General features: G+C 40.7%; 2 protein-coding genes across 6 annotated transcripts in view; one reads left to right on the top strand and one right to left on the bottom strand.

Moving 5' to 3' along the window:
- POLB (DNA polymerase beta) overlaps positions 1 to 8,416 on the bottom strand; it is a 27,456-nt gene extending 19,040 nt beyond the window's left edge. For all 5 annotated transcript variants that reach the window (XR_005554415.1, XM_039324254.1, XM_039324253.1 and 2 more), the window contains exons 1-10: positions 8,283 to 8,416; positions 6,583 to 6,640; positions 6,205 to 6,271; positions 5,783 to 5,857; positions 4,359 to 4,417; positions 2,773 to 2,822; positions 2,210 to 2,261; positions 1,335 to 1,389; positions 1,176 to 1,248; positions 289 to 359 (exon numbers count right to left, since the gene is read on the bottom strand). Coding sequence is in view for 4 of the 5 variants with exons in the window: in XM_039324254.1 (XP_039180188.1) it covers positions 289 to 359; positions 1,176 to 1,248; positions 1,335 to 1,389; positions 2,210 to 2,261; positions 2,773 to 2,822; positions 4,359 to 4,417; positions 5,783 to 5,857; positions 6,205 to 6,271; positions 6,583 to 6,640; positions 8,283 to 8,343 (621 nt within the window). In the remaining variant the exon portion in view is untranslated. The remainder of the gene's footprint in view (positions 1 to 288; positions 360 to 1,175; positions 1,249 to 1,334; positions 1,390 to 2,209; positions 2,262 to 2,772; positions 2,823 to 4,358; positions 4,418 to 5,782; positions 5,858 to 6,204; positions 6,272 to 6,582; positions 6,641 to 8,282) is intronic.
- Positions 8,417 to 8,420: 4 nt separating this feature from the next.
- On the top strand, positions 8,421 to 14,055 carry UFM1 (ubiquitin fold modifier 1). The gene is made up of 6 exons (XM_039324260.1): positions 8,421 to 8,491; positions 8,584 to 8,640; positions 9,103 to 9,160; positions 9,394 to 9,433; positions 11,864 to 11,896; positions 12,996 to 14,055. Coding segments are annotated over exons 1-6 (297 nt in total). The 5' UTR covers positions 8,421 to 8,489; the 3' UTR covers positions 13,103 to 14,055.
- Positions 14,056 to 14,149: the final 94 nt, after the last annotated feature.

Consider the following 14,149-nt stretch of genomic DNA (forward strand, 5'->3'; position numbering starts at 1 on the left):
CTATCCTGGTGCCTCATCTGGACCTCAGAAAAGTTTAGGAATGGTTTCAGTCCCTGCACAGGAAATTGTATCTTCCTTTTATTCAAATACTACGTCCATAACCTTTGATATAGTCATGAAAAATCTGGCTGAGAATGAAATGGCAATATTTTTAAAGAGATTAATCCCAAAGTAATTTGCCATCTTTCAGGTAGTTTCTTGGATTTCCTGGGAACAGAAAAGAACCCTTGGATTTCAATAATTGCTGGTGTCTTGATTACAAGAGGATTATCCAAAGAGAAAACCTACCTTCTTGGCAGATTCTGAAGTGAAGTCTGGATGTGTCAGCAGGATATCCATATCTCCACTGGATTCTGCACCTTTCAAAGCAAGGCCAGACAGCACAAGTTAGTTCTGCCTTGGAAATGGGTTTACAATTTAAGAGAAATCTATGAAGTGCTATTAAAAATGACAGTAGAAGATTTGTACTTTCAGACTTGCACAATTCTGTTAATGAAGCCTTACATAAAGTAGAATTAGCTCATTCGGTCAGGTTTTCTTTTGGTTTACCTGGGAGGGCCAATAGCAATCTTGCAGCACTGAAAGTACAAATTTCCTGCTGCCTCTGTAATAGTCTACAATATAAAAACAGTACACAATATAAAAAAGATGTAGAGACTCTGGAAAGAGTGCAGAAAAGAGCATCAAGAATGATTAGGGGACTGGAGGCTAAAACAGGAAGAACGGTTGCAGGAATTGGGTAGGTCTAGTCTAATGAAAAGATGCACTAAGGGAGACATAATAGCATTGTTTCAATGTTTGAGGGGCTCCGACAAAGATGAAGAGGGTCAACCTATTTTCTAAAGTACCAAAAGGCAAGACGAGAAACAATGGATGGAAACTAACAAGGAGAAAAGCAACCTAGCCCACCCCCAAAAATCAAGCTAGGGCTTATTGTTGGTGGACTTACTGCTGCTTTATCTGATGGGCCAAATTGTCAGCAACTTGCTCACCATGATCCTCAGATCTCTGCTGCAGACACATTAATGAAAGGTCTGCTTATTTGGAAGGAACTCAAGATGTGGTAAGCATGGAACTCAGAAGAAAGGGAAACCCGTATGTAGTCCTCTAGCCCACATTCTAGCAATAGAGTCCCAAAGTCACATGGCAGGCAAGGAAAAATATGGAACACCAACCTCGGCGAAAACTGCCACAAACAGTAGCAATATAGGCAGGGTCTACTTTCTTCACTTCACTCAATACAACGTCCTGTTGTGAAGAAACAGATCAAGTCATTTGATCTCTCATGAATTCATATGCTTTTGTCTTCAGAGGAAGGAGTTATAATTGTTTACCTGCATTTCAAGCATCTCCTTCCTAGGAATTCTTTTTTCAAAGTCTTTGAAGTATCTGTGCATGCAAAATAAATAAGGATCAGGCATGAATTGTGGCTGTGATCCACAAGATTTATTTTGAAACAAATTCTGTTGAAATGAAATGCTTAGATTGGCATCAAATGCTGCCTGGGACTTAAGCACATCAACATTAAAGAAAATGACCGTGCATATTAGACAGAGTTTAGAAATAGCAATGGCACTTAGACTTATATACTACTTCACAGTGCTTTACAGCCCTCTGTGAGCAGTTTACAGTCTATGGCCCCCAACAATCTGGGTCCTCATTTTACCTACCTTGGAAGGATGGAAGGCTGAGTCAACCTTGAGCCACTCAGAATTGAACTCCTGGAGTAACCAGTGAGTTAGCCTGCAGTGCTGCATTCTAACCACTGCACCACATTAGATCAATTTTATAGCAGTTCATTCTAAATAACAACTGAATGTTGCAACTAAAAATTCCACTGCTACGCCCTGCCACGCCCTCTTTGCTATTAGGAGCAGAAATAATGAGGACCACTAATAGATTACTCAAGAAACGTTTTTCACAACTGAGATACAATTTTTAAATAATCCAATAGTATTGGCATTTGCTTTGAGAATAGAAATGTCTATTTTCAAGGACACACAGTGTAAGTTTCAATGCATCTATTTGTTCCTCTAAAATACCAAAATGGAAAATAATCTGCTTCCCCAAGTTCAGCTCCTCTCACCCTGCGGTCAACTGTTAGGTTCTTGTGAATCAAAACAATCATAATATAAAAATGAGGCACCTTTCCTAGGTATGAAAACACTGTCTTCCCTTCCCCCATATGAATAAAGTAAGCAGATCTTACTTTAATCCAATGCGTTGGTGATGATTCAATTTATGTTCATTTTTCTTTAAATCTAGAAAAAACAGAGTATGGAATCAGTTGTATTTCTTGAAAAACAAGCTTTCTTGAAAAGCCAAGTCTTTCCTAAAACAAGCTATCTATTGTCTTGAAAACTTTAAGTCAGAGAGAGAGAGAGAGAGAGAGAGAGAGAGACACAGACAGACAGACAGACAGACAGACAGACAGACAGAGGTGTCAGAAATTTAATTACTGCAGGAACAATTTGATTTCTGTGTTAATTTTAATATTCCATCAACACATAACATATTCTTTTAACAAAACAAAAATACTATAACACCTAACATATCATACAAACAATTTTTTAATACATCAGTTACACTGACATAACATCATCATGCAGGAGAATCAAGCCTAACTGAGCAACAAGATTCTTTTTAACAGGGGAGTGAGGGAGACTCTGTTTGCAGGGTATCTGCTAACCTGTCTCAGCAGGGTGCTCAACAAATCTCTCAATTTTCAGATCTAAAGGTAGATATGCAAGTAATAAACTTTTAATGGCTCACCTTCCAATGTTTTAATACCTTCATCTACTAGTTTCCTCGCAGCAGCAGGACTGCAAAGAAAAAGGTAACTCATTAATAACTGGACAGAATTTACACTGTAAAATCTCAGCAGAGCTCAAATTAATACATCTGAGTAAGAAAACTGACAGATTACTTAACCAAAATGGTAGAAATAATTCAGAAAGATAAGATAGTAGCAATTCAAAATCTTTGGGAAGCAAAGAAAACTAAAGCTATTCTGTAAGGACCTGCTTCAAAACCTCATCCCAAGAAAGCAGGACTCTTGGAACCATTTCATTCCAAAAGGAACTTTTATTAGAAGAAGCTGACAGCAGGCATAGAAGGCAAGATCTGAGGGCTTCCCACTCAAATCAATAGGTTAAAAGAGCCCCAAGCAAACCCCACCCAATAGTTCATCAGGTCAGTTCAAATGAGCTAATCCCCAGGTGTTAAGTCTGCTGTGGGAATGGAGCTGATAAGGGAGTCTTCACACCTTTCTCTTCCCCAGCGAGAGATAAGCCAGATGGCCGGTGGCACATTCCTTTCTCACCCCAGGGGAGACATCAAGGGGAAACAGCTCAAAGAGCAAGCAGATAGAAACAGCAGAGAGAATACATTATAGCAAAAGAAAAAGGAAATAGTGCATTCCATAGGGCCTCCTCCCTCCCCTTCAGGAGAATGACAGAACCCACAGAAAGAAGCCAGAAAGGGACGAATCAAATCCTCCCCCAACCAGGAAAATGGGTTCTGACATATTCAGAGCTGAGGAAATACCAAACAAGTAAAACCGAGAGAGAAGGTTTACAGCATGTATTTTAGTGTATGGCAGGGGTTCCCAACCTGTGGGCCGTGGCTCACTACTGGGTTGTGGTCTATTCGTAACTGGGTCGCATGAGTGGTGGGTCGGTGCTTGCGTGCTCGCAGCCCCACTTGTGCATACTACCTTCAACAACTAAGCTGCTACAAATTTCTGTAATTTACTGTGGTCTCATTATATTTTTTATGGAAGAGATATTTTGTCTGACACCTCTTATGAGACCTGTCCAGTATGAGTGAACCTCTGGCAAAGCTCTCACTTTCGTCAGAACACATAAGCCCCATAACCATATCAAGGAGTGCCTCAGTGGGCAATAATAATAACAACAACAATATACTTTTGTGGGATGATGAATATGTGTTATCCCAAGCATACTACTATTAAGAATAGTCGTAATTTATTTATTTATTTATTTATGAGACTTATATACCGCTTTAAGTGCAAGCACTCTCTAAGCGGTGTACACCAGTAAGCAATGTATATTTACATTGCCCCCAACAATCTGGGTCCTCATTTTACCTACCCTGGAAGGATGGAAGGCTGAGTCAACCTTGAGCCGGTGAGATTTGAACCGCTGACCTGCTGAACACAGTCAGCTAAAGTGGCCTGCAGTACTGCACTCTAACTGCTGCGCCACCTCGGCTCTTAATTACTTTTATTAGTATTATTTTGTTCAGGAAACCTGATTCCTGTTTTTTAGATTTCAATTATTTGCCTTTTCCAAATACCCGTTCTGGCAGTTTAAGATTAAATATGCACATAAATTTACCCTATGCCACTAACTCTGGTCAGTAAATTGATAGAAGAGCTTGTGTCATCTTGTCGAATCTAGAGGAAGGAAAATATAATAAAATCACTACTTTGAGTTTTACACACACACACAGGATATTATCATAAGGATGCATGAGAGCTGTATATTAGCATATGAATTACAGAGAGAATAGAATAGAACCTTGAAGGTCTTCTAGTCTAGCCCCCCACTCAAGCAGGAGGACCTATACCATCTCAGACAAGTGACTGTCCAGTCTCTTCTTAAAAACTTCCAGTGATGGAGTGCCCACGATTTCTGAAGACAAAGCTGTTCCACTGGTTAATTGTCCTCCCTGTTAGGAAGTTTCTCCTTAATTCCAGGTTGCTTCTCTCTTTGATCAATTTCCAACCATTGTTTCTTGTCCTGCCCTCTGGTGCTTTGGAGAATAATCTGATGCCCTGCCCTCTTCTTTGTGGCAGCCTCTCAAATACTGGAATACTGCTATGTCACCCTTATTTCTTCTTTTCTTTACACTAGCCAAACCCAAATCCCACTGCCATTCTTCATATGTTTTGGTCTCCAGGCCTTTGATCATCTTAGTTGCTCTTCTCTGAACTTTTTCCAAGGTCTCAACATCTTTTTTGTAGTATGGTAACCAAAACTGGTTGCAGTATTCCAGGTGTGGTCTCACTAAGGTACTAAAGCGTACTAATACTTTGCATGATCTTGATTCTATGCCTGTTTATACAACCCAGGATTATATTAGCTTTTTTGGCTGCTGCTGCACACTGCTGATCATAGCCACTAGGAGCCAGGTCTCACCTAATTTGTACTTAAACCTTTGATTTTTCCTGCCTAAATGTAAAACTTTGCTTTTCTCCACATTAAAACTCATTTTGTTGGATAGGGCCCATTGTTCAAGTTTGTCAAGATCTTTTTGAATCCTGAGCTTATCTTCTGGGGTGTTGGCTATTCCTGCCAGTTTAGCGTCCTGCAAATTGGATGAGTTCCCCTTCTATTCCCTCATCTAAGTCACTGATGAAGATATTGAAGAATACTGGGCCTCAGGCAGAGCCTTGTGGTACTCCACTGCTTACTTCTAGGGGAGACATGATAGCAGTATTCCAGTACTTGAGGGGCTGCCACAAAGAAGAGGGGGTCATGTTATTCCCCAAGCACCAGAAGACAGGACAAGAAATAATGATTGGAAACTGATCAAAGAGAGAAGCAACTTGGAATTAAGGAGAAACTTCCTGACAGTGAGGACAATTAACCAATGGAATAGTCCAGTATAGCTTTAATGAAAATATATATGAAATTTGTCTGAATAGGGTTTCCTGCCTAAGCAGGGGGTTGGACTAGAAGACCTCCAAGGTCCCTTCCATCATCATCATCATCATCATCATCATCATAAATAAGACTCTAAGCATTCAAATATTTACCTTTTCTATCTTACGTAATTTTCCAGTAGATAAAAATTCATCGATCTTTTCAGCAATTTTAGTTCCTATGCCATCCTAAAAATATGAAGTTGACATTAAAAAAAACAAATCTTACATTTAGTAACCAGTGACATCAGAAAAGCTCTTCGCATACAAACATAAATGTTCTCAATTTAGTAATTCGTGCAAAATTTCTCAACTATTTTTTACAGCAGAATAGGACTTGTTTTCTGTAAAACAGAAGTATGAGATTTCTCATGAACTTGTTTAGTGAACACCTTCTTTTTAAATGGGTTTAATTATATTTAGAATATTTAAAATCCAGCAATTTCTTAATGAACTTTGAAATACCAACCGTATTAACTAAGAACTCCTAAAAAACTTTGGAAAATTCTTTAATTCTTATTAGCTCCAGAACTTACCAATTTCTTTGCTTCGGACCCACTTTTTATCTTGCTAGGGTACTTGGATATTACAGATGCTGCTTTCCTGCACGGGACAAGAAAAAAAAGCATCTTCCTATTTGGGCAGCGTTGTCAGCCTAGGGCGGGGGTCCCCAACCCCGTCCCAGCCGCTCACACAGAACCATCCCCTCCCCCTCCCGCTGGTCCGCCAAGCCAGAAAGGTTGGGGACAGCTGGTCTATGGCAAAAGTGTTTTCCAAATTGCATGACAGAATTCCAAGAACAGCCTCTTGCAAGAAAGAAATACCAGGAAAATTTCTACTGTATTTTCTAAAACAGTGATGAAAGATTTCATATGAAACAGATTAGATGATTGTTCACAAAGTGTAGATCTTACCTGTAAGCATTGTATTTATGAATAGCTCTATTCACATTCTTTTCATAGTTGGCCAATTCTGAAAAAGTTATAAAGAAGAGCATAAATTAAAACCTCAATTTAACTATTTAATTATTTTTTAAAAATATATGGCCCCTTAACTCAACGGCGCTGGGCAGCTTATAAGAATAAAATCCCAATATAAAAACAATACAAAAAACAATAATCCCCCATCCCTCTGGCGACAAATCTTGTGAGCCACTTGTTGGGGTCTCCAAGCCCATTGGCAGAACCATCTCTTCAGGGCCTTGGGAAGTGTCATAGTGGAGGCCATTCCCATCTCTAATGGGATGGCGTTCATAGGGAGGGACTATGAATTTCTATTATATTAATTTTAATGGTAAAGGAAAGCACACTGTTAAACTATCTAACTAAAACAGAGGGAGTCCAAAAGCATTTTGGGAAACGGACCTTTAGTCCAATCCCCAAACTTCCAAGAGAATAGAGTTGTACCCTCATAAATTCAAGCAGCTAGCTCCATCACTGGAGGTTTTTCAAGAACAGACTGGACAGTCACTTGTCTGAAATGATATAGATTCTCCTGTTTATGCGGGGGATTGGACTAGATGACCTCCAAGGTCCCTTCCAACTCTGTTATTCTATATTCTATGTTCTAAGATGGAAGCCTTTTCTTCAAAACAAAACATCCAACCTTGGTTATGTTTTGCAAAAATCTACATCAAGTCTCACAAAAGCATGTGGGAGAATGTGTTATGGTCTGATGAGACCAAGGTTGAATTTTTGGTCATAAATCCAAAAAGTATGTTTGGTGCAAAAACAAGGATGTGCATCACCAAAAGTATACCATACCCACAATGAAACAGGGGTGGTAACATTATGCTTTGGAGTGCTTTTTTTTACTGGGGCTTTAGTCAAAGCCCCAGAGGATGATATTACCTATCTGGTAACAAAAAGTTCAGAAACTAAATTGAAACAAGCTTGGAGAGCAAAGCCAAAATCAAATACCATTTTTCTAATAGAATTCTTCATTGGCCAACATGTGATTGGACACACACACACATTTGTCTACGGTGCATAAGCCCTCAGAGTTCCTACAAGCAACAAACCATGTTCATAATAATCCAATCGTCATAAATCATAACTCAATGATAGTCATAAGATACTAAACAAAAGCAATCAAGATAAATCGTAAGACACAAACAACTAAGTGATAGTCGTAAGATGCTAAGGGAGTAGGTAATAGGAAAGTGAGGGATAATAGTAACACAGCTCTACTAGGTGGCTTGCCATCCTAAAACAAGTGTTGCCACGGAGTTTACGTCCAGGGTGCGAGGGGCCTGCAGGTTCTTTCGCGGGCCTCTCTCTGGCTCCTGCACGAACTCTGCTTCCCGGGGCCTTCCATCGCCTTCCCGGGGAGAGAGGCCCGAAGGGCCGCAGTTCGGGCGCCATGCAAGGAGCCCCGGGAGGAAACCCGGGCGCCGTATCGCCTCTTCAGAACCGAGCCAAGGGGCTTTCAGGGGCTTTCCGGCTCCGTCGGCGCGGCGCCCAGGGGTGCTTCTCCGCGGGGGGCCCCGCTTCCATTTCCTCCCTGCCTGACAAGAGCCTCGCGGGGCCCGGGAGCCGCCGTGGCGGACCCTGAAACGTCTTACAACCCCTCCGGCCCGCTTGGCCGGCCCTCCGCCCAGAGCGGCGGCACCCACCGCTGAGGAGGTCGGTGATGGCCTGGTTGGGGTTCTCCTGCGGCGCCTTGCGCTTGCTCATCGGGGCGCGGGAGGACCGGCGAGGCCGGCCGGGCTGCCGGACACAGGGAGCCCTCTGCGCGTTCCTACTCGCTGGAGGAAAGGCGGAGCCGGAAGTGACGGCCGCGGCAGGTCCGGAAGTGGGGCCGCCGGCTGCAGAGGCCGAAGATGTAAGCGGGGTTGCAGGGCTCGCGCCGGCGGGGGGGGGGAAGGGGCGCCTCCTCCCGGCTGCTAACCGCCGTGTTTCCTTCTCTCCCCGCAGGGCGAAAGTCACCTTCAAGGTCACGCTCACTTCGGACCCGCGTTTGCCTTACAAAGTGTGAGTCCACGCAACGCGCCGGCTCAGCTGGTCACGTCGCGCGCGGCTCTGGAGCGCGGGGGGGGGGGTTGGTTGCCCAGCCCCCGCGCGCCTGAAGCTCCCTCTGTACCTGCGAGGGCGCGCGCCTGCCTCCCCGCCCCCGCCGGGACCCCCGCCCTGGGTCACCGGCTGCTGCCGTGGGGGGAGGAGGCGGGTTCCAACCGGGAAGTGCTGGGACGCCCAGACTTCGCAGACGTGGCAGAGAACCCGGAGGGATATCTGTTTGCAGATCCCCGGAGCCGCTGGGAGCCGAGCTTCCCTGCCCGGAGCTTTTGCTTCGGCAATAACGCCTAGGAGGGCCAGGGCCAGGCCCGCCGGAGCAGGCGGTTAGAGATGGACGTCGGGACTGGGTTCTAAAAAACAAGCTTTGGTGTAGAAATATGCAACCGTCACCAACTTTAGAGAACTGTCTGTTTTTTGTAGGTTAAGTGTACCTGAAAAAACACCTTTCACAGCCGTCTTGAAGTTTGCTGCAGAAGAAGTGAGTGATTTTCAAAATATACAAATAGATTTTTTAGCAACATGTTTTGTGTAAAAGACTGTTTCCTTTTTATCTGGCAGTTTTGAAATGGAATAAAAAGAACAAAATATAGTAGTATGATAGTGTCACTTTTCGTCTTATAAAGTAGGAGTGGCGCAAATAATTTTTTTATGAAGAGGAATGGCAAGGTATAATTCTATTCTTTTAACTTGTTGTATTTGTATTTAATTTAGTTCAAAGTCCCTGCAGCTACAAGTGCCATTATAACAAATGGTGAGTTTATATGACCCATAATTTATTTTTTAAAATATATTTTATTGATTTTTGTAACATAAACACCTTGATATTTGGTAAACAGCATGTTGTCTTGGTTTATGTTTACAAAGTAATCACAATCAGTTTCTGTATTCCAAAGTCCACATAATAGCTTTGCTTGATTTTCTCTTCTTCCAATAATATTCTCTGTGCCAGCCTTAAATTAATACAATTCTTATTAGCTTGATAGGTAACAGTTAAATAGAAATTTTTTTCTAAAATTTCTACCAATAATAATCACCTCAATATCATGCTTCTTTTCTATCTAGTCATCTTGGTTGCCTCGTCATGAATCCTGTTTACAATTCTTATTTAAATTTATTTTCCCTACAATGTTCAAAACATTCTTACTAGTTAAAATTTTCCCAGAGTTAATTACCTTAAAAGTATTTAAATCTATTTTCATGTCATGACACAAAAGATGAGAGAAAAAGAAAAAAAGAGAGAAAATAATATACTACTTAAAATACATATTCCTCTTAAACGAGTATACATTTATTTCCAATTTTTTCTGTTCTTTTTACCCATAATTAAACCTATGTTTAATCTTTAAATGTTCCATTTAATAAATCCAATCATTAATCTTTTAACTCTATTCAAAATATTTTTTTATTTATCCATTGGAATTTTCTTAAAATCAATTACATTTAAATATCTAAAACATTTCCTTTATATTGATCATCCCAAACATATTTCTCATATCAAAAAACAAAAGAAAAAATACTGTCTTGCTTAGAGGGTTCATCCCTCTTTAAACTAAAGTCTTTCTATTTCTTTAACCATGACCCATAATTTAAGAGATGCTCAGATATATTCCACTGTTGGTCATGGATCAGTTGACCACAGATCGTAAAATTTCAAAGCCCAGGATCTGAGCATCAGAGACTTGCTGGGTGGAGAAAGCAATTCAGGATTAGTCAGTTCTTTCTGCCATACTTTTGGAAGGGTGAAAAGGAAGGTGGCGTGGAAGGCAGGCATAGTAAAGGTAGTTTTTAAAGCCAGTCACCACGTGCAGATAGAGCAAAGCTGGTCTTGCAGAATGAGGAGGTCCTCAGAGGTCCTCTGAAAGATAGACGGTGGTAGAGGAAACCCCAGAACTACTTGCAACCCTGTTTCAAAGTTCCAACAGCTATGCCCATTCCTTCCTCATCCCCCTCTGGTCACATGGTCACATTTTGGGCACTTGGCAACTTGCCTGCTGTTTGTGATTTTTGGTGTGTTTTACCAGAAACCACTGCTTACTTCCAGTTTCCAGCAAATAAAGCCCTTTGGGTGTAAATGGGTTCACTTCACAGTTGCCGTGTTCACTTAACAATCATTGCAAAAAAGATTGTGAACGTGGACGCTGTCACATGAGCTCCATGGCTTATAATTGTAATTCCAAGCTCAGGTATGGTTGTGAGTCAAAGACTACCTTGACCTAGACCTGAATTAGGCTCACCCACATCAATCAAACCTGACCATGAGTCGCTAGAAGCACGAGGGGGCTAATGTATTATCCTTTAGAAGAAAATTCCCCTTTCATTACCAAATGGGCATGAGCAACTTACCTATGAAAACAGAAAAAAAGCCTAAGCCTTATAGATACTCGGTTTTGTTAAGGGTGAACCAGAATTTTGATGGGCTCTGCATTGTGAAGGGCATCTCACAGTACTTTGAAACTTGGAAGTATTTCAACTATGCAAAAGTGCTTTTTCAAAGGGCAACTGGACTGTTCTTTCTTGAGGAAGAAGAAAATGTTTTTTCCTCAAGGAAAAAACAGTTCAGTTGCCTTTTGAAAAAACTCCTTTTAGACCACTATGCCCCGGATGACTGAGAATCCAGACATCATTCCACTGTACAGTGTTTGAGATTCAGGGCAGGAATGCAGCTCCTCTCCATAACTGCTTAAAGTCTTTTCTTGAATTTGTAGGGTGCAGCCAACCATCTGGAGTTGCCAAGTGATCCGAGGAATGGTGGGCTGCTTTAGGGAACTGTAGGCTGAGTCTTCATGCTCTGTGGTATCTTTTGGCCTTCGAAATGCTGCAGAGTTTTAGTTCTAAAAATAGCACTGGTGATTTGTTAATGCCTATTCTGTTGAAATCCAGTAATCAAGCTTGTCCACTTGTTTCTGATTACATGTACTAAAATCATGCTAGCATTTTCATAGAGGGCACTGTTATATTTTTTCTTACGTATTACATTTTTTAATCTCATGAGCTGGGCAAGAATCTGATTTTGTTTTAGTAATGATTCCATTCGTTTTCACGGGATCCAGAGGGGATATACTGCAGCAGAATCTCACTAACCCAGGCTGAGGAATTCTGGGAGTTGAAGTCCACAAGTCATAAAAGGGCCAAGTTTGAAGATCCCTGCACTAATCTCTTTAATTTCTCCCCCCCCCCCCAGATGGAATAGGAATAAACCCTGATCAGACAGCTGGTAAGTGCCTGTAAAATTCTAAGAGTATTTTGTAATGAATTCTGTACAGATGTACTGCTGTAGATATTAAAGATAAGGGATAGCAAGAAACAGATTTTTCCACCATATAATATCAATAAAGAAGCAGCATAAAGCATCATCCTGACAACTTTTCCAGACATTTCTCAATACACAATAATTATGTTAAGACATGAATTGGCAGGTCCTTGTGGTGAATGACGACTTCTTCAGTTCAACAGACTCTGGAAAGCTAGAGACTGCTGACCGTTGTCTGGGCAAATATGCTCCTCAGAAGTTAGATGGCATCTCTTGAGACATGCATAGGAACACAAAGGAGCAATTGCGAGTATGAACAAGCATAAATGCTTATAAAGTTTTAAGTATTTTCATGACTCTATGCTTTTATATTATTGCTGCTCAAAACAGCCTTTACAATAAGCTCATAAATTAGTTGCGGTCCTAGTGCTAGGTCCAGGCTTGCCTGGACCTAGCACTAGGACCGCAACTAATTTATGAGCTTATTGGTTAATGTTTGGCTCATTTGGTTAATGTTAATTTATTAGCTTATTGGTTAATGTGTGGCTCATTTGGTTAATGTGTGGTTCAGATGTTTATGTGATCCCTGCAAGCTTTTTTTATCATTTATGATAAATGATAAAATACTTTACCTTGAATATGTCTACATTGGTTAAGAGCGTCACTTTTTAGGAACAGGTTTTGTCTAGATTCTAAAGTCATAAACAAACCTACTGAACATGAGAATAAAATGTTTACCTAGATCTGCATATTTGTGTAATGATTGCAAGCTGTGAAAATATTTCATGAGCAAAAGATGTTAAAAAGGCCTTGTGAGTCCAGATGTCTTGAGTAGGAGTGCAGAGGGTGTTTACAAAGGTCTGAGCTGCTGCCATATTCTCTCTGCTCCTCCCTAGCAGTGGAGGAGTAAAACAGGCAGATGTTTTTTTAGAATTTCTGTTGTTTCTTTCCTGCTGCACCTTGCAGAATTATGTTTATGCATTTACTAAAACCTTTAATTAAAGCACAAATAAAAATCTCTTGTGTATCCTTTTAGGCAATAACCTTCCTTTTCTTTTTCCAGGGAATGTTTTCTTGAAGCACGGTTCAGAATTGCGACTTATTCCCAGAGATCGTGTGGGGAGATATTGGCACATGCAGGGTCCGCTTATACTTAGAGAACGGAAGTAGCAGACAAATTACACCAATTGGCCTGATGCCATCCAGGAATCCTGCATTTCTCTATAAAACCATTGTTACCACAGTGAACTCATGATAAGAATAGTAGTCAGAATGTCCTTTTTGAACAATACCTAGAGGAGAATCTCATCACCATTCCCACCTCTGCCTGCCTTTTTTTGAAGTCTCCAGGCTCGTTTGCTTTTTGAGTTCCCCAGTTCACTTGGAGCTGACATTGCTACCAAGGTCAGCCAGTAAACGGATCTTATGTTTTCTATTCCTTTGAAATGAATAGGGAAGCATTTTCTTTGTTTACCAGCAATGGGGAGCTACTTCTATAGCCATAGCAAGGCAGTTTAATACATTGACAAATGATTAATTTGGTTTAGAAATGTAATCATGTATTTGAGTATTATGAAAAGTATGGTACATACCTCCAATGTTTGCTAAACGTTTGTGTAACTATTAGGAACCCTTTATTACATTCCAAGAAAAAGGCCATTTAAATAGCAAGTTATCACGGGGGGTGCTTATATGCTTAAATTGTGTCAATGTTGGTTCCTTGAAATCATGAGTTTTGTTATCTAATGTATAGTTTCAGGAGAGATGTTTTTATGTGGAAATGCATTTTATCATAGATAATAAATTATATTTCCGAGCCCTACTGAGCAAAAAACGTAAAGCCAGCCCACTATTTCACGAGAGTTTTTAAAATGCCAGAGAGGCTGTGGTGTGCCAGACTGGTTCCCACTAATCTTCAGGCTTGGTTTAGATTCAGATTTAAACCTTTCAATTGGTCCTTTTATTTTTCAAATTTTTGATTAAAGTCTGTTATAGAACTGCATTCTAGCTAAGGGGGTTTATAATTAATTGAAAGCCACGAGCATGCTTAGAATCTTTCACTCTAACAGAACTTGATAAATGTTTTGATTGTGGAAGCAAAATAAAGTCCATCAGTAATGAAAGCTCTGTCTTATTGATTTGTGGGTTCTCAAAAAAGTATATCAGGAATATTTCTGCTTACCCTTGAAATAGTAAAAGACTGAAATTTTCTGGCAG

Source organism: Crotalus tigris, unplaced genomic scaffold (genome assembly GCF_016545835.1).
Source record: "Crotalus tigris isolate CLP2741 ecotype Arizona unplaced genomic scaffold, ASM1654583v1 scf7180000024293.1627790, whole genome shotgun sequence".
Classification (NCBI taxonomy): Eukaryota; Metazoa; Chordata; class Lepidosauria; order Squamata; family Viperidae; genus Crotalus; species Crotalus tigris.

Coding starts and splice junctions, on each gene's coding strand:
- UFM1 (XM_039324260.1), top strand. Junction 8,641..9,102: donor CCGCGTTTGCCTTACAAAGT/GTGAGTCCACGC, acceptor TGTTTTTTGTAG/GTTAAGTGTACCTGAAAAAA. Junction 11,897..12,995: donor AAACCCTGATCAGACAGCTG/GTAAGTGCCTGT, acceptor TTCTTTTTCCAG/GGAATGTTTTCTTGAAGCAC.